This window comes from Pelodiscus sinensis, chromosome 22 (genome assembly GCF_049634645.1).
Source record: "Pelodiscus sinensis isolate JC-2024 chromosome 22, ASM4963464v1, whole genome shotgun sequence".
NCBI classification, from domain to species: Eukaryota; Metazoa; Chordata; order Testudines; family Trionychidae; genus Pelodiscus; species Pelodiscus sinensis.
Window position 1 is genome coordinate 20,945,188 of NC_134732.1, and position 24,064 is coordinate 20,969,251.

Here is a 24,064-nt window from a genome sequence, read left to right on the forward strand (position 1 = left end):
ACAGAACAAACAGGAGTTTGTTTCCCCCACATGATCTCGCTGGGCAGATTTCACAACAAAAATGATTAAAGGTCTAGAAAACATGACCTGTGAAGGAAGATTGTGTGGGCTTGTTTAGTTTGGAAAGGAGAAGACCAAGAGGGGACCTGACCACAGTTTTCAAGTACCTAAAAGGGTGTCACAAGGAAGAGGGAGAAAAAATGTTCTCTTTGGCCTCTGCTGACAGGACAAGAAGCAATGGGCTTAAACTGCAGCAAGGGAGGTTTAGGTTGGACATTCGGAAAAACTTCTTGTCAGGGTGGTTAAACACTGGAATAAATTGCCTAGGGAGGTTGTGGAATCTCCATCGCTGGAGATATTGAAGAGCAGGTTGGATTGGCACCTATCAGGGATGATCCAGATGGTGCTGGGTCCTGCCAGGAGGACAAGGGACTGGACTTGATGACCTTTCGAGGTCCCTGCCAGTTCTAGTGGTCTATGAGTCTATGATTCAGGGCAGTGTCTTGTATTAACAAACCTGCCTTGGGGCTGGCAGCTGTAAGCAATCTAACAAACTCCAGTCCTCCGGGGGGACTGGAATTGCTCCCCCCCCCCCAGCACTGGGACCGAGAGCACATCACTCTCAATTGTCGCTTAGAGAAGCCTCAGCAGACTGGGAGTGAGGCAGCAGCTATCAGCTATGAAAGGGCATCTTAGCTCTGGCAGGACCAAGTCGCATCTGCCGACCCGTGGGGTAGGATCAACCCCTGGCATCTCCTGGTGGCTGGAAGGGGCCTGCAACTCGGCTTTCAGCTCATGCAGCCCCGTAAAGATCCATGATCCCCTGCCTCTCCTATGCACAGGCACTTCCACCCGGGACCGGTAGCCAAACACACGCACAAGCAGCTCTGCCACCTCTCAAGGCCCCCCCATCTGTGAAAGGGGCCACCCCACCACGTTGGCCGTCACTGCCCGCTCGTGAGGCTCATCTCATTCGCCGCACAGCTCCCTGCCCGGCCAGCGGCAATTAAAAAGATTGCATCATCAATTGCTCAGTGCCACGGCTTCACAGGCGCCCTGCAGAACGCATGCGTCCTGGAGGGCGATCCTTCAGGCGGACACGGCAGCGGCCTTGCAGCACGACACAAGGAGCAGAGAGAGCAACAAGGAAGGAGACAGGGAAGGTGTTTGTGGCGGGACTGAGCGTCTGTTCTGGGTCTGTGCAGCTCCAGCAACAGAGGACTGGCCCACACCTGGCGATCCCACTATACATACAATAGACAATAGGTGATGAGAGGTCGGGGGGCAGAGCTGCTCCAGTGTGGGGCTGGGAGCCAGTGGCAGCCCCACGCCCCAGTGCGGGACTGGAGCCGGGAGCCAGCCCCAGTAGAGCGTTGGAGGTGGGAGCTCCGTGGACTCAGCCTGTGATCCCACGTTAGTCAGTTAACTAGTTCCACGTTCGGTTAACCTAGTGTGTGACCGGGATTTTACATCCCCGGTTTCCACACCGTCGTGAGACTTTATTCCCCTGAGAGCTGCAGGTTGGTCTCCCGTTGCTATCCTGGCTCGGGGATCAAATCCCACATTTTACACAGGCTGGGGAAACCGAGGCCCTGAGCTGCACCGTGATGATGACAAGATCGAGGAGCGAGTCCGCGACAGAGCAGGACCCAGAGACAGGAGGCCTGTGCTCCAATCCACAGACAAAAATGATGCTGCGGGGGCTGGTCTCTGTAAAGCAACCCATGCACGTGTGCTCCCTGCCTCCGGGTCTTATCACCGCCAGTCACCTGGAAGGGAGGGAGCAAGAGCCCGGCTTGGGAATGCTCCATTTTAGACGCCAAAGCCCCCTCAGGAGGGGGGTGGCCCATGGCTTTGAAAGGCTCACTGGGTGGACTGAGGGCCGGCCACCGAAGGGCAGGGCCGCCCAGAGGATTCAGGGGGCCTGTGGCAAAGCAATTTCGGGGGCCCTTCCTGGCATTCCCTGTCCCAGACTTCAGACATTCTCACGGGGGCCCCTGTGGAGTCCTGGGGCAAATTGCCCCACTTCCCCCCCCCCCCCCCGGGGCGGCTCTGCCGAAGGGTGGTGGCGAATAGAGTTTCCGTCCATTTGCGAGCGCGGTCACGATCCCCGCACCTGGGCCTGTTCCCTATGAGCTTCATTAATGGCTTACGGCTGAGCCATATTTACAGCCAATCAGGTCTGGAAATCAGGACCTGGAACAGGGCAGAAGCAATTAGCCGCTAACGAGTCTGCCCAGCCAGATGATCCACTGGACATTTAGCTCTCACTTCAGCTTTAATTGCTGCGTTAGCATCAGCAACTTGCAGCCAACAACCACCAAAAAGCTTTTATCAGCAAAATTAATTACCAGCCATTTATTACCGTGGCTGCGTGCGAGGGCCGAGGGAGTGGGAAAGGGACTGGCATACCGGCGGCTCGTGAAATAGCCCCTGGTAAAGCCCAGGGGAGGCTACAGAGCGTCAGGAGAGGGTCAGGGGTTGCCAGCTGACCCTAGGTCGCATGACTCCCTGTGGTGCCAACCGTGCAAGAGTTGGGTGTAAACGAGACCGGATTCAAACCCAGTCCCCAACCCCCCCGGCCCGGATGGCCGTGCCCTTAAAGCCAGCTGGGCCCCAAAGCCAGGCCCTCCACTTTCATTTAGCTTTGTATCCTGACTCAGGTCCCACCCAGATCCGCATGCCCTCCAACCCCTTTTGGCCTTAGGCCCCGCACCCTCAAGCCTGGCTCTGCTCCATCCCGCTCTCTGCCTTTTGGCCGCCATGCGGACTCAAACCAGATCCCTGATTCAAGTGTGAACGCTGCTCCGCAGGCCCTTGTTCTGATTCGCCCTCTGAGGCGTTCCCCGCAGAGAGCTGCGCCCCGCTCCGCCAGGAACCTGAGTCTCGCCCGCTGTGGGACCTGCGATCGGCTTCGCCTAGGGACGTGCACCCGGTTAAATGTCTAGCCGAGAAGATGCTTATGGGTTAATGCTACTGGCTACACGCATCCCCCTCTATCCCATAAGGACATTTTTAGTGGGCTGGCCGCAGGCTGCCTCAGTCCTGGCTCGTGCTGGTCCCGGCAGCTCCCCCGACTGTGGTTCTGCAGGAAAAGTTATTTAGGAGCCTGGGCCTGAGCTGCTTATGGGTAAGTGTGTAACTGACAAAATATTTGTCAGTGACATGGTTACTGGGTTACACACAATGTAATATCCCTGCTCATCAACCTGCCCCTAAAACCCTCCAGCTCAGACCCTCAGCAGCCAGCTCTCCAGCTTCTCCACTACTCCTGGACTCACCAACTCCCCTGAGAGGGACGAAGCAGCAGAGGCTGCAAAAGGAGCATCATTTCTACAGCTGAATTTTCAGGGCTCACCGTGTGTCGACGGGCCAGCCAGAGGCTTGTGGGACGCTTCACAGCTCCGCAGACACCCACCCCTCAGACACCCAGCCGCTACGCCCAGTGCAAACAAGCCAACAGACCCATGAAGGCAGCTAGCTCTCCCCCAGGCTGGCAAGGGAGGAAGAGAGAGGCTGTTTCTATTTCTGCATGCACGGGAGACACTCGGCTACCTCTGTGATGGGGCCAGACAGCTGCCGCGTGAGGAGATAACAAGGCAATAGAGCCATCAGGCTTTGCTAAAATCCGAGCTTTTCAAATGCTCTCTCCCCTGTCCCAGCTCCCGGCAGGGATCCGTGTTGCTATCGCTGTGCATGCCCCCCCCCGGGGCCCTCACATGAAACTGCCTCCCGGCTCCGATCGAAAGAGACACAAACTCGGGCTGAGGTGAAATCGGGGGGGGGGGGGGGGGGGAAATTCACTAGACATCCCTGACAAGCCTCCAGGAGTGGAGGACGGAGAGTGGGAAAAGGCTGAAAGCCCCTTGGGGCACAGGCGGCCGGTCTGCACTCCCCCTAGGCACTAAAACGCCAGGCACACGGCGCTGTGCAGCAAGCAGAACGCAGCTACTAGGGCCTCAGCTGAGCTCTCCCGTAACGGGAAGGGCAGAGGCTAAGCCCTTTGCCAGCAGGCTCAGGAGATCTGGGAACAGCCGATACGCCCCCTCGCGCCAGAACGGGGAGGGAGGGGGCGCTAGCTCTGCAGCCTGTGGATTCCCCGGCTGCCCAGCCATTCCTCGCTAGCCCCAGGGCACTAACCACAAAACGTGCGCCATGCAAATCCACAGGTCGGTGCCTGGACCCAGCCGCCGAGTAGGCCTGAGGGGTCCCAGAGCGGACGACTCGTGCCAGCGGAGTTTGGGGCATCAGGCCTGGCCTGAACATGGTGGGGAGGTAAAAGTTTCACCGGTTACCTGGTAAGAGTTAGCCTTATCAGCATGCTTACCCAGTAACCGGTTAACCAGAAGGGGGCGCAGCGCCCCCTCCCCCGCCTGCGGCCCGGCCCGGAGGGCTGGACGAATGGGCTGTCCGGACCCCGGTGAAACGATTCAAAAGACATCGGTTAACGGGTTAACTGTCTCAAGGGGTATTTACATCCTTGGTACAAACCAGCTGCTGCCCCTACCATTGCTGTTCGCCAGAGGTGACCAAGGAGCAGCCTCACCAGCCCAGCCCCCTACCCCACCAGCCCACCCTTCGCTTTCTTCAGTTCTGTTCCAGCCTTTGGCTAAGTGACCCGCGGGGGGAGGGGTTGTGCTCGGTGCTGCCGTGCCCCATGGCCCCCGATGCGTTCGTGGTTGCCCAAGAAGCTCTTGAGCGCCCGTGTCTCCTTGCTGCGCCTCGTCACTCCATCCAGGGCGCAGCGAGCGTGGCTGTGCTTGGGTGCGCTCGGCGGCGCCCCGTGGGGCCCACCGAGGCAGGGGGAGGAGCGGATGTTCTCCCCTCACATCACTGCTGTTATTTTAATTTCTCGCCGCTTGTCCGGCTCCTCCACACAGTTTGTAGCACCCGGCTCCCATGCTCCAATAAATCCTGTTGCTCTGACAACTCTCCAACCCTTGCACTCAACGCTGACGGCCGATGACAGGCAGCGAAAGCAGACGTAGGGGGATACTTAGCCAGCCTGTTTACTGTTTGCTCTTTCCCCCGCGGAGCGGATCTGGGCGACGCGCAGCGACGCGCAGGCACGTGGCAATACACCGGCTCCCGCCTGAGTCTCTCTGGGTGTGGCCACGAGAGGCCCCGCAGCGGAGTGGCACAGCTCACAACCAGACTCGTAGGCCAGGCCTACGCACAGTCCACGCTGGTCAGAGGCGTGGGGGTTTTTACCACTGTTTCATACTGGCAAATGCCCTGGTGTAGACATGGTGATACCAGCAAAATAAGTGTCACATATTTTGTTTGGGGCAATGAACGTGTCCTCTCCTGCTAGTGTCAGCTGCATCTCCACTAGGACGACGGCCATGCTAAGGGCAGCCAGTCTGTGGCTTTCCCTCCAGCTTTGCTGGCTTCAGCGGTCCTGCCTGTGACCAGGAAGACGGCGGATCCATCTGCGTTTGGGGCTGGGTGGGATCCCGGCCCCAGGAGACGTCCTCATGCCGGCTCTCCCTGAGCTAGCATGCTGAAAAGCCTCCGCAGCGCGAGGGGCGGGATGGGGTAGGCAGCCCACGTCCTCAGGGCAGCGAGCTCGACCCACCGCTCACCCTGCCCCGGGATGCTCTGTTATTAGCGCCCTAGTGAAGCGAGAGTTTGGGCAGAAGGGCGGGGCCTCGGGCAGAAGGGGCGTTCCCTCTAGGCGCCGAGCGCCCCTGGCAGGGGGAGGCAGCCGCCAGCTGCACTGAACAGCGAATGACTTTGCACACTTCCCCACCCCCAAGTCCCAGTTGGCTTGGGGCTGGAGGAGAGGCAGGGCAGGCCACGGGTTAGCTGGTAAGCATCTCCCTCACTGGCTGCTTTCCAGGAACTGGTTAACCAGCGGTCTGGCCGGGCTGGAACAGGTCCCTGTCTGAAGTGGGTGGGAGGCTGCTCTAGCCCAGCCGGGCCCACCATGCTGTGGGCTGGGGATGCACCAGCCCGGCCGGCCTACCGTGCTGCGAGTGCTCCAGCTCAGTGGCCCAGCCGGGGTAGAGCAACCTCCCCCGTCTGCAGATGCTGGTGAACCGCAACGTGTAACCGGCAAACTGGTGAAATGGGATTTTACAACCCAACTTTGAAACCAGCTCAGACATGGCCCGTCACTGGGCAGACTGTCCCCGCGAGGCAGCTCCCTGCTCCGTGGCGGTCCGTCCCCGCGAGGCAGCTCCCTGCTCCGTGGCGGTCCGTCCCCGCGAGGCAGCTCCCTGCTCCGTGGCGGTCCGTCCCCGCGAGGCAGCTCCCTGCTCCGTGGCGGTCCGTCCCCGCGAGGCAGCTCCCTGCTCCGTGGCGGTCCGTCCCCGCGAGGCAGCTCCCTGCTCCGTGGCGGTCCGTCCCCGCGAGGCAGCTCCCTGCTCTGTGGCGGTCCGTCCCCGCGAGGCAGCTCCCTGCTCCGTGGTGGTCCGTCCCCGCGAGGCAGCTCCCTGCTCTGTGGCGGTCCGTCCCCGCGAGGCAGCGCCCTGCTCTGTGGCTGTCCGTCCCCGCGAGGCAGCGCCCTGCTCCGTGGCTGTCCGTCCCCGCGAGGCAGCTCCCTGCTCCGTGGCGGTCCTTCCCCGCGAGGCAGCTCCCTGCTCCGTGGCAGTCCGTCCCCGCGAGGCAGCTCCCTGCTCCGTGGCAGTCCGTCCCCGCGAGGCAGCGCCCTGCTCCGTGGCGGTCCGTCCCCACGAGGCAGCTCCCTGCTCCGTGGCGGTCCGTCCCCGCGAGGCAGCGCCCTGCTCCGTGGCGGTCCGTCCCCGCGAGGCAGCGCCCTGCTCCGTGGCGGTCCGTCCCCGCGAGGCAGCTCCCTGCTCCGTGGCGGTCCGTCCCCGCGAGGCAGCGCCCTGCTCCGTGGCGGTCCGTCCCCGCGAGGCAGCTCCCTGCTCCGTGGCGGTCCGTCCCCGCGAGGCAGCTCCCTGCTCCGTGGTGGTCCGTCCCCGCGAGGCAGCTCCCTGCTCCGTGGCGGTCCGTCCCCGCGAGGCAGCTCCCTGCTCCGTGGCGGTCCGTCCCCGCGAGGCAGCTCCCTGCTCCATGGCGGTCCGTCCCCGCGAGGCAGCTCCCTGCTCCGTGGCGGTCCGTCCCCTCGAGGAGACTTTGCTGCCTGGAGCCGGTCTATTGCTCTAGTTCCTCTCCGTGTCACAGGGGCAACTTCCACTCCCCGCCCAGGCCAGCCACGGCCGCACGCAGCGGGGCAGGAGCAGCAGGAGGGGAACCCACAATTCCATGTCTGAGATCGGCCGCAAGCCTCCTTCGCACTGCAGAGGCTTTGGGAATCTTGCTGAGGCGTTGAGCGAAGGCCCCCGCTCAGGGAGAGGTTCACGGGCAAAATGAAAATCTCGCCCTCTGGCCGCAGCTGCTTTGTCACGCTGCAGTGTGCGCGGAGGGGGCTCCCCTGCCCGAGCGTCAGTGAGGTTCACCAAGTCAGCCACTCCCCTGCTACCTGCCTCCCCCCCATTCTCCCACAGACCAACTGAAACTGCTGGTAGAAACCTCCGCCTCTCCTGGCCGGCTGCCCTCCCCAAGCCTGGGGCTGGTGGATTCACCAGGATCCCAGCAGTTCATCCAAGTGAGCCCAGAAGAGCTGGTCTCCAGCGTGCACAGCTCAGCCCCCTCGCTCGGGAACCCCAGGGGCCTGCCTGTTCCCCGCCAGTCCGAGAGCAGGGGCAAGACATGCCGCGGTGCAAACGGAGCTGGGTGCACGTGCCTGCAGCGGGCTCCTCTCCAACACTGCCAGAGCACCGCCCGGCTCTTTCCTCAGCCCCGAGCCATGACGGGCACATCCCGCCGGGACGACTGCCAAGGAACGGACCGGGCGAGAAGCAATTTACTAACAGGCTGCTGGTGCTTGACTTTCTGCTGCTTGTTCACAATAGCTCCAAGGAACGAGAGGGCGGGAGAAGTCTTGCTCAGGCCCAGCTCTCCAGCAAGTTAACAGGACCTCCTTTCAGGGCTTATTTTAAAGCAATGTGAGTCTCCCCCATGAACCACTGGGAATAAGAACAGAGTCTTGTATTGGTACCTTCCTGGGCACGCCAGGATCTGGACCCAAGTGAGCCTACCACAGGCGCTGCTAATCTGTCTGTGGTAAAAGAAGCATTATACACACGGTCAGTAGGGAGAGGCTGAGCCGACAGTCAGACCCAGGAGTGGCCGGGGAGGGTTTGGATCTGGGGTTCTGCGTCAGGTCGGTCTACAATGGGATTGTCCAGGTGATGCGGGGAGAACCTAAAAGGGTGTTACGAGGAAGGAGAAAAAATGTTCTTCTTTAACCTCTGAGGACAGGACAAGAAGCAATGGGCTTAAATTGCAGCAAGGGAGGTTTAGGTTGGACATTAGGGCTATGTCTACACAACACGTGTTTGTGGTAGAAAATATGTTAATGAGGGACTCGTTAGCATAAGTCGTGACATCATTAGCATATTTACTGCCATTTCTTTTTGCTCAAAAAGAAGCAGTGTGGACGTTTCCTTTTTACGCAAAAACCCCTTGCGCAAAAAGAAACGGCAGAAATATGCTAATGACATCGCAACTTATGCTAATGAGGGACTCATTAGCATATTTTCTGCCGCAAACACATGTAATGTAGACGTAGCCTAAGAAAAACTTCCTAATTGTCCGGGTGGTGAAACACTGGAATAAATTGCCTAGGGAGGTTGTGGAATCTCCATCACTGGGGATATTTAAGAGCAGGTTGGACAGACGCCTGTCAGGGATGGTCTACAGGGTGCTTGGTCCTGCTGTGAGGGCAGGGGACTGGACTCAATGCCCTCTCCAGATCCCTTCCCGTTCTAGTGTTCTAGGATTCTACGATTCTTACCTTGGCCTTCCCCGTGCTTTGCAGGATATGGACCAGCGCAGAGGCCATCTCCTCTTTGTTCTTCACGCTCAGCGCCGGCTCCAGCACGGAACAGAGCACCATGTAATTGTTGGTGATGTACTCCGCAAACTCCTTGTACATCTCCATGGGAAGGATGCTCATGCTCTGGTAACGCGCCTTGATGCGGAGCATCGGCCCGGCGGACTTGCCCTTGCTGGGGTTGGGGCTGACGACAGGATACCACTTCTCCACAAACTGCCGCCCCGTGACGGCACCCACGGGGATCGTCACCTGCCCGAGGAAGTTGGTCTTGTCCTTCTTCTTCTTCTTGTCGGTCTCCTTGTATAGATGCACCGAAATAGTTTTGAGCGGCGGGAGGTTATTAAATTCAAAGTGCTCCCCCCAAAAGACATTGTCCGTTTTCAATTTACAGGTAGTTCGTGCGTAAAGAACCTCATCCAGGCATAATTCGCACAAGTACTTCTTCTTGGCGGGCAGGTCCTTGCCTTCAATAATCCATAACTTTAACATATTCTCCACCCTTCTGCTGTTGTCCTGGAAAAGAGACGTAAAGAAAAAGGTCAAGGAAAAAAACCAAGCCCATACACAACAAGCCGGAGAAACCAGTTAATTATTTCTGGAGGTGCTAAACGAGCCGTGGCTTAATTACATTTTATTTTAAGGAAATACTGGCTCTCAGGAATTTGCATAATAACACTACTTATGTTAATTTTCCAAATATCACTGTGCACTCCATGTCTGCTGGTGCCAATTAATATAAGGAACAAGGCAGATAAAACCCCTCCAAATTAAAAATGTACCATTTCCAGTTCTACTGCCAGGAAGGCCTCACTAGGAACAGGAAGGAGCCCTACCAATAATTAATGTCTTTTTGCAAAAAAGAGAAGCCCTTTTGTTCCATTGTTGTTCTGGGGAACAATCCGTTTCCTTTTCCATCTATGGCAAGTCTAGAAGTGTCCAAAATTCTGCCCAGGGATCACTTCATTCGTGACTGGAATGCAACCGCTTCTGGGGTGGGAAGAGCAGCTGCTGCATCACTGCCTAAGTATTTTAGGACAAGAAATGAAGACTATTTAATTCAACAAACACTAAGGGGAATTAAAGGAGACTGAACGAGCTAAGAATTATTATTATTCTGAAGTAAAAATGTGCCCTGGGAGCCATTTTAACACTAGTGCAGTGAACGACACCACGGAATCCTAAATGGCCCCCAAGGGGTCATGACCTCATCCCGAAGAGGCACCTCCAGGCATATGCACTTACCTGCTTCCGCTAGCAAGAAGGAACGCACAGAACCCCTTCAGCCAATCAACTGGGAAACCCTGCAGTGATCTGCTCTGCCCTCAGCCTGGCGCACAGAGAAAGGGGCAGCTATAGGCGTCCTTTAAAGGTGCCTTTAACCTCACCTGGCTCTAAGGGCACATTTCATGTCCCCTGGGATAGAGAGACGCTTTTTGCTGCAGTTTTCAATGCAGCAGGTAGAGGGAACAGGGTGGGCTGGTAGTCCAGGTACAGGAGTGAGAGCCATAGCCAAGCCCCAATTCTTTTGGGGCCATAAGCAGCTCACTGAGAATCCGTGCCTCAGTTTCCCCACCTCCAAATTGTGGCTCACCAATCCCACCCAACCCAGAGAGGCTGCTGTGAGGCTTGAGTACCTGGATACAGTCGTATGCTACCTCCAACATCACCATTTGTCCTGAGGGCACTGAGGCCTTAGATAAGCAGCAAATAGCCTTAGATAAGCAGCAAATAGCGCTAGGACTAAAACAAGACTGCGGGTTCTCGAGGGTCGATTGTTTCTCCACGACAGCCCACGTGGCACATCCCGGAGAAGCGAGGGCAAAAAATAATTGGCAGTTTCCCATAAATATAATTGTGGCAGAAAGCAATACAGAAAAAAGCTGACCCCCAATTACACTTTGTCACTAAAATGACAAGCTGTCCCCGGCTGCTCCCCTGCGCCGGGTTAGAAATGGTAATAATGAGGAGCGGAACTATTACAGAGACAATTCCTCGACGCCGCTACCTTATTTGGGTGCACGGCACGCCGCAGGTTCTCCATCCATTTGTCTCGTTCGGCGGCCGAGCGACAGGAGAAGCACTTACTGCCCGATGAAGTCGTCACCTGCATGGAAAGGAAGGGGGGTTATTTCTCAACCGGCACATTACGGACCTGGCTTTGGGGAAATTCAGCACAGAGGCTGGCGGGTGCTTTTATTACACGAGCCAACCGCTTTAGCCCGGGAGTCACATCTCGTGCGCAAGGCGGGCGGAGCCCTCGAACACAATGCTGAGCATCGCCGGGGGCTCAGCATGGAGGCCCTGAGCCCATGCCCCCCTCCCACGAGTACCAAACCAGAGCAGAGTCAGCAGTTCCTCCAGCGAACGCCAGCCCCCAAGCGCCACAGCGAGCGAGTGAGAGCAGCTCAGGACCAGATCCGGAGAGGGGCTGAGTGATGGAAGTTTGTAGTGTTCAGCACCTGTCAGGATTGGGCCCATAACGTGCACTTAGAGCAGGCGTGGGCAATAATTTTCACTGGGAGGCCACTTGACGAATTTTGCTATGTGATCATAGGCTGGCTGCACCCCAGAAGGGGCGGGGCTTGGGAGGAAGGGGCGGGGCTGGGGACTAGCCTCCCTCCCAGAGTTGTCTGGGGCTCCAGGCGTTGAAGTAAAAACACAGCAAAGGGCTTGCAGCTCCCAGCCCCACCGTTACCGCATTGTCTGGTAGCCACCAGGGGTTGCTGCAGCACTTTGAAAGGCTCGGGCTGTGGCCTCTGCCAGGGTAGCGCTACGACCACAAGCCAGGAGCCATTTTAATAGGGTCCGGCTGCCTGAACCACAGCCTGGGAATGCAGTGGCCTGGGCAGCAGGATGTAAGCAGAAAGCAGTCCACAGGCGAGATCCAAGTGTTAAGTGGGCCGGATCCAGCCCCTGGACCGCATCTTGCTCAGCCTTGAATTAGATGAACCTCCTTCCTTTCTAGGGTTACCAGATGGGTTTCAAAAAAATAACGGACACACGTGATCTCAGAATGGAGGGGGGGGGGGAGGCCGGGAGGGAAGTGGGGTTGGCCAGGAGGAGGTCAGGGGGAGCAGGGCTGGAGAGGAGATCAGGGGAAGGAACCAGTCAGCGGGAAGCAGGAGGGGGGGGAGGGAACGGGCTGGCCGGGGGAGATCAGGGGAAGGAACTGGCTGGCGGGGAGCTGGGCTGGCCTGGAGGAGGGCGGGGAGAGCGGGGCTGGCCAGGGGAGATCGGGGTTGGCGGGGGAACTGGCTGGCGGGAAGCAGGGTTGGCTGGGAGGGTGTCGGGAGGAGTGGGACTGGCCGGGGGGGTACTGGCCGGCGGGGAGCAGGGCTGACCTTGGCGCAAGCAGATCCTGGAGTGCTGCCCGTCCCGCGCATCGTCCCAGCGGGGCGTATGGGCGAGTCCAGCCCCGGGGATTCTATCCCACCCCGGGCCCGCCCCCACCCCCCTCCTCTCTACTGGGTAGTTGCGTACTGCCTGGCTGGAGGACACACTCACGCAGTGCGAGTGCGTCGACCAGCCAGGCAGTACACAACTACGTACTGATACTCCCGATGATGATAAAACTTAATTAGAAAATACCCGACATTTCTAGGTCTGGTATTTTCTCAATTTGTTTCCTGGACAGGAAGCTCAAATACCGGACTGTCCGGTTCAAAACCGGACACCTGGCGACCCTCTTCCTTTCCCCAGCAGGGAATCCAAGCCCCTTGTTACCCCCCGCCCCATCCCTTTGACTTCTCACTCCTCCCGGCTATCAGTGCCTCTTCTGAAATAGCCGCGGCGGGCAGTGCTGTATATCCGGCACCCTGCTCCCCCCGCCCAGGGCATGCATCCTTCCCTGGGCATTTCCATGCTCCTGGCACTGGCTACCCTGGCTGCCATGGACCAAGCTAGAGTCCCCAGCTCAGACCACCTCCAAGTGTCTGGCCGAGGTATCGCTGGGCCTTGCCCCACCCGTCCTCTCAGGTCCTACACTTGGGAAAAAACAGCGTAAGAGCACTTCTGAGACCCTGCTGGACTGCCACCCAGGGATGGATTCAGTTCAGTGACACTGCCACCACCTTCCACAGCCTCCAGCAGGCTTCCCCCATATCACACAGAATCTCAGGGTGGAGCAAGCCCAGAAAGAGCCATAGATAAGTCCTCCAGAAGGTTAGAGAGGCTCGGTAGGACCCAGCCAATCAGGGGCCAGGGTGGCCTACAAAAGGCGCTGCAATGCTTAGAAGCAGTCAGTGCAGTGCAGAGCTCAGAGAGCAGACTGTGAGGGTGTGACGGCACGTTGGGGGTCCCCCGTCTCCTGCACCCCGAAATGGCACAAACAGACTGCACCAGCCGGTGGAATAGAGGAAGTTTATTGCCTCTCCGGGATACAGCACAGCACAGATGGAATCTGATCACAGAGCTGGGCTAGGATGCCTCAGGCCCCCTTGAGTTGGGGGGAGACTGGGCCCCTAAACTCCAGCCCCTCTCCCTAGGCTGTCTCCTCCATGCTCACAGACAGCCACTAACCAACACTCTTCCAGCCCTGCCCCCCAGCCAGGGTAGAATTCCACCTTCCTTTGTTCCTCTCCATGGGGGGTGTCTGGCCATACTCGTTTGCATAGTGACTCATCCTGTTTTGCTGGGTCGTGGTACCCACGGCAGCCAGTGGGGGTTACCCCAGAGCCAGCAGCATAGAAACCAGCCAGGTACCTCCACTACATCACAGAGGGGAGTCCCTGGAGGTGCCACTCTCACCGAGTGGAGAAGGAGACGGAGGGGAAACAGAGAGACAGCTGAAGACATGCGCAGAGGGCACTGGGATGGGCCCCACGAGGCGTGTTCCCTGGAAGGGGTTTGTGATGCACATGAGGCTGTGACTCGGCTGGAGGGCCTAAGAGAAACAAAGGCTTTTAAAGAGGCAGTGCAGGCAAACACACTCGGCCAGTCCACCTCTACACATGCTGCCTGATGGCCAGAGATACACCACTTAGCAAGAGTCGTCACGTACCAACACCTGCTTTCTGATTCATCTCACTGAGCCTTCCCCGCATTAATTACTGTACTGGGGTCTCCAAAGGCCAATGCGATTCCTAAGCAGCGTCTTTCCAGCTAGCTGCAGCTGTGAAGTACCATGCGCCTAGGAAATAGGTACATTCCTCAAACAACTCGCTCCTCAGAACCCTGCTGGCAAATTAAGAGACTATGAGTCGGCAGTAGGACTTCTGTATTATTCGGGAAAACTTCACTCCGCGGCTTTGACCTTTGTATTCATTGCACCGGTCACCATCCAATAACACTCTTTATGAGCTTCCCTGTTTGCAGACTGAAGGTATCTAATCCACACTTCAAAATAAAGCTCCTTGGAGTATTACTTCCTCTAGCTGCAGAGTTCCTTGAATTGCCATCTTGTGCCTCTGCTGCCTTTGGTTTTCCCACCGGGAGGGCGGGGTTCCCCGCTTTCAGGAGACGCAACTTTCTTTTGCTCTGTAAATCCTTGGCGACGTTTCAACGCTTCCTTCGGCGCAATGAGCCTCAGGCCACGATGGCTCTTTGGCGAACCTCCCGGCTGAGGTGAACACATATTCTGCCTTGGGAGGTTGCGTGCGCCTCTCTGGCATTTTCCCAATGGGACAAAAAAAGAGAGGAGGTTTAATGCTGCCTTTGCTGAGTGGATCCAATAGACATTCCAGCCAGCTTCAATGGCCCGTCTACTTTGTGGGCAGTTGAAATGAAATGAATGGAGATGCTTATCTCCTAGAACTGGAAAGGACCTTGAAAAGTCATCGAGTCCAGTCCTCTGCCTTCACAGCAGGACCAAGTACCATCCCTGATGAATTTTTGCCCCAAATCCCTAAATGGCCTCCACAAGGATTGAACTCACAACCCTGGGTTTAGCAGGCCAATGCTCAAGCCACTGAGCTATCCCTCCCCCCAAAATGTTGCTCATGGCTCAGAGGTGCCTCTTTCTACCCGCCTGCCTCTCACCCATGCGCTGTACTTTGAATCTCAAGGGCTCCTCTGGCCATGATGGAGTTATCTTTTACTACTGTGGAGAATGGAAGACTGCACACAAACAGGGCTGGTTGCATCATCTCTGCCCACTTTTCTTTTCAGCATCTTTACACGCTTCTCTAGGACTGCTGCATGCCTCATGGCTCGCCTGCCACAAAGCTGGCTTGCTCTATCCGGACTGCATGAACCCACTGCCTCCTCTTCCTGCTCTGCCGTTTCTGTGGGGTTCCTCAGACTGTCTTGACCATTTGCATAGAGGAGACTCTGGAGCTGCATTTTGGGTCAGTCGGTCTAACGCACCTGACTGGGAACTTTAGCTAAAAACAGAGGGCAAACTTTGGCGTACATGAAAGTACGGCACCCACTGAGTTACAGGCGCGAAGATCAAGGGAGAATCTGTTTGTTACAAAGTTACTCAACAGTGGGGGTTTATAGCTAAATAACACAGAAGAACATACCATCCAATGCCCCTCCAGATTGCTCTGTCACTGCTATAGTGGGGTGGATTTTGAACATGCAGATCTTCAGATAGGAATCCAAAATACAGGGGGAATTTGAGGGTCTCTTCTCTTTTTACCCCAGAAATTAGGGTTTGAAAGAGCCAAAGTAATCACCAGTGACGTTCCCTATACTCAAATCTAGAGGACAGAGGTCTTGTGCTCTGATGCATGACCACGTCATTTGATGGCAATTATCAGGAGCCAAATTCTGCAATCCTAAATAAAGCAAAACTCTCACTCATATCCCAGAGAACTGTGACGAAAGGCAACCGATTTCAGCCCTTCCGTGAGGCTACACCATTGAATTCCCGGGGGAACAGAAATTCTTGGATTGCTGTCGGCTGAAATTCTCTTTAGGGGCAAATTCTGCTCCATGACATAGGCAGCTCCCTCTGAAACTCCCCTATAAATTAGAGTGCGATTCAGCCCTCGTTCAACCCTTGTGGCTGTTAATTAAATCCCAATTGTTTATTGTTTACCATTATTTAATAAGATGCGCATCTACTATTTATTCTAACAACACATCAATAAACTGGCATTAATTTAACAAATATTTTATGAAATCTCAACACAACGGATCACTGGATAATTATTCAACAGTTACATTCTAAGGTTTCTGCTCATAATAATCCTTCATTACTGGGGCATTCTCACACATGTCACACCAGAAAGTCTCCTAGGAGTCCCATTAGGAGTTGAAGGTCATGCCCACCATATGTGCACAAAAAGGCAATTTTCCCCAGATTCGCAAGAATGCCCTGACTTTGACCTGTGACCTAAATGTCATGCAAAATAAATGATCATCACGAGCTATTGCTGATCTCCCTGGAAGACAGTATTCTGGTCACTTTGGGATTTTTAAATTTGCTAAAAAAGTGTTAATGGACTTGGATCAACTTATTTAGTGGTACCTGTTAATTTCTAAAGCTTAACTTATACATGCTCATTACTCCCATTCCCTGAATGGATGCTTCCTTGAGTTCAACCAAACTGTCTTGTGAATTTTGCTACTATCTGGAAAAAAAACATTGGGTTGCTTTCGGAGCGTCTGAAATTGGTTAATCTCTGTACAACAATTGATAACTTTGCAATTCCATCAGTTATTTCAACCAAGGGTCTGAATTGACATTATGAACAAGAAGTGAGCCTACATCATAGCAGAAACAGTGAGCATAATCATACCCATGTTAGAGAGAAGTTAACTGAGCTGTGCCTGGAATAGGTCTGTACTGCACGGGTAACACACACACACACACACACACACACACACACACACACACACACACACACACACACACACACACACACACACACACACACACTTTCGCTAAAAACCCTATCTATTGCTGTCATGCAGAGAGTTTGGGCGATTATCTGATGGCAGGTCTACACTTACTGGGAGATCGGCGCTGCAGCAATCGATCCCTCAGGAACAATTTAGTGGGTCTAGTAAAGACCCACTTAATCAACTGCTGATCGCTTTGTGATCGACTCCAGTATTCCACCAGAACAAGAACTGTAAGGGAGGTTGATAGAAGAGTTTCTCACATTGACCGCCCACAGTGCAGATCCTGCGGCAACTCGACTCCAGTTATGCTATCCACATAGCTGGAGTTGTGTACTTAGGTCAACATTGCCCCATAGTGTAGACCTGGCCTGAGGGTTAGGAACGGGGTTGATATCAACTGGATAGGCATAGTCTCAGTGACATCCCCTCGTGTGGGTTGGGGGTGAAGGTCGAAGAGAAGGTTGGGCCAGGAAGAGCAATTCAGCCCCTGACGCTACAGGGAGGCATCAGGAAGTGGTGGTGTTGCTCTTACTGTTTTCCTGCTGCACGTGCCTCCTCCTATCCCCTGGAGGAAACTCTAGCACCTGGCCCAGGTGCAGGGCTGAGAGCTGGGACTGGCATGTGGCCTGCAGCGAGGCAGAGAACAGAATCACTGAGTTCCGATTCCCTCTCCTGGCTCTAATCTCTGAACTCCTCAAGTGGCAGAACCAGGACCCCAGCTTCCAAACTCCTTCCCGAGGCCACGCTGCCCAATCTAGATTTAGCGCAGAGCACGTGCCACAGAACAAGCTCGTGACATCGGCCGGGAGCCCTTTCTTCCACTGGCTCAGGACAGAGAAAAATTAGATGTTCCATAAAATTATTTGGAAGGTCAAAAATAAAACAACACACAGCAAATAAATATCGATCCTCCTGTTTTGCAGGACAAGAGTCAAAGATGGGGAAGTTCCAAAGGAACAATTGGAAAAACAAATCTTAAGACACAGTGAGCCAGTCCAGACCCAGTGGAAGTAGGTGTATTACTCTGGACTTCAATAGGCTTCCATCTGATCCGAATTTGGCCTCATTACTGGTGAAGGTAACTGGGCAACCAGTCACATCCTGTCTCAATAAACGAATCTGGCTAACAGAGAAATGACGCACTGCACCTTTCAACAGCCAGCTGCTTCGGAGCAAGGCAGTTGGGTTTCTTCCACTGCAGATGGTCCTGGCACGAGTTGGTTTCTGCTGCGTTTGGCTGTGCTGCCAGTTCTCTTCTCCATCTGAACTCTCCAGTGTTGCTCCATCGGCAGCCATGTCGAATCCTGCTGGTCTGATCTTCCCAGCCATGCCCTCGCTGCTGCTCCGTGGTGTTCAGGGGGCTGGCCAGGCAGCCTGGACTGCAGGAACTGCCAGGAAAAGCTGCCACCCACCATGGTGGGCAAGAGCGCCCACAGGGGAGCATTCTGGGCAATCCAACCACAACCTTCCCCGAGAGAGAACAAGCAGACCCCGGCCGAGTGGTGGCGGGAGCTCTGTCCATCCGTGAGCAACACTCATCAGGCAAAGGATAATTAACAGTCCTGTATGCAGGAATTTCCCGTGGGAGGGAGGGGAACGGTGCAAGCTGCGGCTGCCTCCCCCCCGACCCTGCAGCCCAGCCCTGCACCCCACAGCTCAGCCCTGCTGAGCCCCTGCTGTTCCAATCCCAGCCCCTGCAAGACTATCGCATCCGCTCTGCCAGGGGCGAACTCGAACTCTCTGCCTCTGCAAATCACGCCGTGGCACAGCTGCTGAGAGGCAGACTGATGTCCACTAGGGATTTAGGTGAGGCCTTGTCGCCACTTACCAGGAGATTGACGTTGCGGAGATCTATCTCCCAGGGATCGATTTAACAGGTCTAGTAAAGACCCACTAAATCAACTGCTGATTTTGCTCCTATCAACTCCAGCATTCCACTGGGCTGCGAGGAGGAATGGACGGGAGAGACCCCCCCCACAGCGCCGCTGTCGCGGGAATTCAAACCAAGGCACGTCGACCCCAGCTGTGCTATTCACGTCGCTGGAGCTGCGGATCTTAAATCGACTTTGCCCCCAGAGTAGACTTGTCTGAGACCTGCAGACTCCTTTCACCTCTGAGGGATGCCACTATTTGAACCAGGGTCTCCAGAGACGTGCTCCTGTCTGGGTCTAAGAAGACACCATTTTGCTTTCACCCTAACCCTTACCCTATAGAGGCTGGCTGGTGAGTATCCATGAGTCACAAAGCCACGTCCTTTTTGGTGTCTGGCATTCTTTCTTCCTTCTCGGGACTTCTAACCAGCCATTAACATGTGCTGTTTTCCTGTACGACTCTTCCTGATGAAACTCACTCCAGATAAAATGCTCTTCCCCTTACAAGTGCATGATTTCTATAATGCCCCTCTCCATCAACTTTCCACAAGCACCGTTCAGATCTCTTACTCTGCTCTTGTGCATGGTGCCGAACTGGTAAACAACTCTTATATTATGGATGTCACATCTATTTTCCATCTAGCTTCATTTTATCTTTCTTGAGTGGAATGTAATAGAGGCCGTATAATTTACAAAACTGTTCTCCTCCTGACCTGCCGCCCTCACTCAATTCCCCAGGGAGCAAATCACACTGGAAAATTTCTGCCTTCTTCCTGCTTTAGGGCTTATGTTTGGGGATAATCTTCTTCAAAGTCTTTCCCATTTACATTTTCAGAAATTGCTTTTAAATTTGAACTTGCTGCTAATTTCAACAACAACAAAAGTTTAAACCAATCTCAGCTGTTGCTTTGCCATTAACAAACCTGGGTTTATCGGTTACCGTTCACAGTTACACGCAGGCTCACGCTCTGGTCTTGTGGGGAGCAGGCAGGCGGGAGCCTGCTTGTGCTGGGAGCTGGCTTAAAAGCTGGCACACCAGCTCCCGGGAGGCTGGCTGCCACCCTGCACTGGGAGTGCACATAACTGCTGAGATTTTCAGTGGTTACACAGTTACCCAATTCCGTGCTTTTTAACGTGCAGCAAGGCAGGCTTCCACGCTAGTTAGCAAGGAGCGTATGCACCAAAGGCAACAAGCCGGCTTGTCTATCCTGTCCCAAAGCCTGCACCACTCTGTCTTCTCATGCCTGCTCACGCCTCTGACAGAGGTGCAGACCCACCCCTAAAGCAAGGCCCGAGCATGGCTGTTTGCCACAGTCTCCCCTTCTGCCCCTGAATACAAATACAATGCCCGTCTCTGAGGGCAGGAGTGATGGCCACCCTCCCAGGGGAAGGAGATGGCTTCCCTATCCTAGCCAGCTACTGTCGTTCACAAGAACGAGCTGCCCTTATACCATACGATAACAGGCATGTTGCCGTACTAACGTGTGTACTGGCTTTGCCCTCTGCAAGATGGAGACTTGCTGACGTACCAGTAATTTTGCTTCCTCTCTCAGCTGTAGCCCACTGAGATATAAAACCCAGTAATACTCCAGCTCACAGAGATCTTCCTTTCACGCCACCAACAGAAGCCTGGTTTTGGATAAGGTCCAGACTTCTGTCTCCACAGCATATGAAGCCCGGGCGGCCACAGAAGAGACCTGCAGGTTAGGATGCCTGTAGGCCTGTGGATTATTTATCTATGGTCTGTCAGGGCACAGACGTGTTTAGAACTTCGGGGGAGCTCTCCACACAGCAGATCCTGCTATGACTGGGCTCAGAGCTCGAATTTTACTGGTGTATTTTCCCCCACAGAATATTTTTTAATGGACCACACATGCACACGCACTCCCTGTGAAACACCGGTCTCCATTAGACATTGCTCCGACGAACAAAAGTTCATGCCAGAAAGGTTTACAAGGTAAGACGACCCTCCTCCAAGTATGTGTACACTACAGAGTTTGGTCGGAAAAACGGCTGCACTGCCGTTTTCTGAGTTACGTCCACACTGCAATCGTGTTCTTCCAAAAGTAAATCAAAAGAACAGAGGGGTTTTTCCGACATTGGAAAACCTCTTTCTATGAGGAAGAAGCCTTTTTGTGAAAGAGCTCTTTCGGAAAAAGGCGTGTGTGGACGGGGAAGAGGGATTTCTTTCACAAGAAGAGGAAAGAGGAAAAAGCACAGGTGCCCTGGTGGCCGCTCCGTCCATAGTAATCACAGCTTCCATGCGAGAGAGCGTCCGTGCCGTGTGGCACGTTTGTGTGTGGACGTGCTCTTTTGGAAGACATTTTCTGAAAGATCTCTTCCGAAAAACGGTTCTTCTGAAAGAAGCGTGCCGTCTAGATGTAGCCCTGCTCACCAACCACATCCCTTCCAACGCCCACATGGCAGGACGGACATGACGGCCTCTTACCTCAAAACAATAGTCCTGCCCCAGAATGCTACTGTGAACGGGCTTGATGACCACTTCTTCCTCCATGCTGAGATCCAGAGCCTCGACGGCGCTACTGGGGCTGAGCAAAGACTCGTGGGAGCGGGATTCTTTCAGCCTCGGCATTAGATGGGATCTAGGGGAAGAACACAACGGTATCAGTGGGGTCTCTTCTCCGCAGAGAGCAGATTAGGTGCATGCGTTTCAAGCCACCCTTTTGAGAACATCTACAAAAATCACTGGCGCGGCTCTGCATGAGACGTTGGAAGCAGAGCACCGTAACGTTCCTTCCCTGTAAGCTGAGTGCTTGGGAGGCCGCCCAGGGGAGATTCAGGTGCCCCTCAGCTAATTGGCAGAGCACCCAATTAGCACAGCCAGCAGCGTGTGTTTCTACTGGTGGTGCATACCTGCACATGCCTCGGCACACCGAGCAAAATGTATTCTGCACAGAGATGGAAGAAGTGAGAGAAAACATTGCCTGGCATGGTGGGAACTGCTCTGCACCTCCCCCCCTTTGTGATTTGGTAAAGAGGCTGCATTGTGAAGCCGTTTATAATAAAACGTGGGTTTACTTCGACTCTGAAGCAGCAGGCACACACGTTCACGGATACACACGACGTGTGTCCCTGCAAAGATGGGGTTTTGCAGGTACACAACCCCCGTGGCATAGGACTTTGCAAATTCAGCCTTCAGAGTTAAAGGAAGTCGCTATGGGTATGTCTACACTACCACCCTAGTTCGAACTAGGGTGGTAGTGTAGACATACCCTATGGTAGGCTGGCATTGGAAGGCAAAAACCAGTCAGTAGTACCGGTGTAACACCTTCACTAACACCAGAGTACGGGTACATGTGCTATGGTCCCCTGGGGATCTGTATGGACACGGCTCCACTGCCATATGCGGCGACTGAAGCAGATTTAAGTGGGGTTGGGTCTGGTCCATACCTGGATGGGAGACCTTCCCCATCTCGTGTCATTTCAGAGCTACCAGTCCCAGGTGAAAAACAGAAAGTGGACCAAAAATGGAGGGAGAACAAAGTGAATGGGGCTTTTTTCAAAGCCCTACAGATTTGGGGTTTATTCCGATTGGCTCTCCCATCCCGAAACGCGGAGCTGCGGCTGGCGCTCGGCAGGGAGAACACAAATGCCTGGGAAACATGCCGTACCGCAGGTGCCCAGAGCTACCGGACTACACCTCCACCTTCATTTGCAAGGAAAACCCAAATTCCTACCCTGGGCAGAGCTAGTGGCTGGATTAGCACTTGGCCACCATAATTAACCTGCACATTGATGTGCGCTCTCGGACTGGCACGGACACACCGACATTAAAGGGAAGAGGCGGAAAACAGGATCTGAGAGCCCTACGAACGGATCTAAACGCCCTGCCGGCACATGGGCAGCATTTAGCAGCAGGGAAGTCTGCAGAGGGCAAACAATGCACCAATGTCAGCAAGGATCAGTACAGAGAATGGCGCAAGTAACTGTTAATGAGGAATTAGAGGGCATGGGGGAAATACGAGGCTTTGCAGGGAAAATAAAAAATATATATACAGAAGGGCAGCAGGAAAAGAAACATGAGGGCAAATGAAACGGTCCCTTTATCTCCAGTCTGCATAATATAAAAATACTTCTCCTGAGGCCAGATCTGAGAAAGGGACTCTAATAACTTTGACCTTTAGAACTCATGGCAACAGTCTTCGTGTCTCAGAGAGGCTGCGAGTGTCTGTCTGTCTGTCTGTCTGTAGGGGACAGCACTCAAAAGGAGAAGGCTCTGCAAAGAGAAGGGATTTTCGCCTTTATTTGTAACACTGTCCTGTACACACGGCATGATGCCCTTCACACACATGGCTTCTCAGTGCTTCGTCTGGGTGTATGCAGTTTTGCCATTCTCAGGAGCAAAGCGGAAAGAAACACTAAGAAGGCCGGCCAATGTGTCTACAAAATTCACCCTTTCCAGTCATAAAAATGGTCATACTGGGTCAGACCAATGGTCCATCTAGCCCAGTATCCTGTCTGCCGACAGTGGCCAATGCCAGATGCCCCAGAGGGAGGGTCACAACAGAGAATCCTCATGTGATCCCTCCCCTGTCACCTATTTCCAGACAAACAGAGGCTGGGGACACCATTCCTACCCATCCTGGCTGATAGCCATTGATGAACCTAACCTAACCTCCATGAATCTATCTAGATCTTTTCTAAACCCTGTTAAAGTTCTAACCTTCACCACATCCCCTGGCAAGGAGTTCCACAGGTTGACTGTAATTTTATAGACTTCTATCATATCCCCCCTTAGTCTCCTCTTTTCTAAAAGTCCAAGTCTTTTTAATCTGTCTTCATATGGGACCCTAATAATTTTTGTTGCCCTTTTCTGAACTTTTCCCAATGCCAAAGATATCTTTCTTGAGATTAGGCGATCACATCTGTACGCAGCATTCCATGGTTTTATATAGAGGCAATAAGATATTTTCTGTCTCATTCTCTATCCCATTTTTAGCGATTCCTAACATTCTATATGCTTTTTTGACTGCTGCTCCACATTGAGTTTTCAGAGAACTATCCACAATGACTCCTAGATCTCTCCCTTGAGTAATTGGAGCCAAATTAGTCCCCATCCTATTGTACGTGGCGTTTGGATGATTTTTTCCAGTGTGCATTCCTTTACATTTATCAACATTCCATTTCATTTCCCGTTGGAATTGAATGCAATGAGATGTCGAATGGAGACTAGAAACCCGCCAAGAGCAGCGCCAAAGACAAACCAGGTACTTTGTAACCTGCGCTATAAAGGTTCATCCCAGGAGCAGGCTCTGAGGTGAGAAAGGCCCCGACTCCATCTGGCTCAGCCCGTTACAAATGCCAGTGACAACCCTGCAAAGGGACGGCCTCTGTTTGGCTGGGGAACCCCTGCAGTGCAGGTAGCAGTAACCCACAGGGAGTGATCGTTTCTGAGGGTCAACAGACAGCGCAGTCTCCATGGGCCAGTCAGGGCTTGGGCCTCCCTAGTGAGGCCAACAGCCAAGACCAATGGCGCTGGTACCTAATCACACCTCCACCGGGAACTGCACTAAGAGAACATTTCACACAAGAC

General features: G+C 54.4%; 1 protein-coding gene across 19 annotated transcripts in view; it reads right to left on the minus strand.

Annotated features, from left to right (window-relative positions):
- The window catches only part of DAB2IP (DAB2 interacting protein), a 364,307-nt gene that overhangs the window by 53,732 nt on the left and 286,511 nt on the right, over nt 1–24,064 (minus strand). For all 19 annotated transcript variants that reach the window (XR_012897179.1, XR_012897178.1, XM_075905444.1 and 16 more), the window contains 3 exons: nt 20,960–21,113; nt 10,854–10,952; nt 8,807–9,361 (listed from right to left, as the gene is read on the minus strand). Coding sequence is in view for 17 of the 19 variants with exons in the window: in XM_075905444.1 (XP_075761559.1) it covers nt 8,807–9,361; nt 10,854–10,952; nt 20,960–21,113 (808 nt within the window). In the remaining 2 variants the exon portion in view is untranslated. The remainder of the gene's footprint in view (nt 1–8,806; nt 9,362–10,853; nt 10,953–20,959; nt 21,114–24,064) is intronic.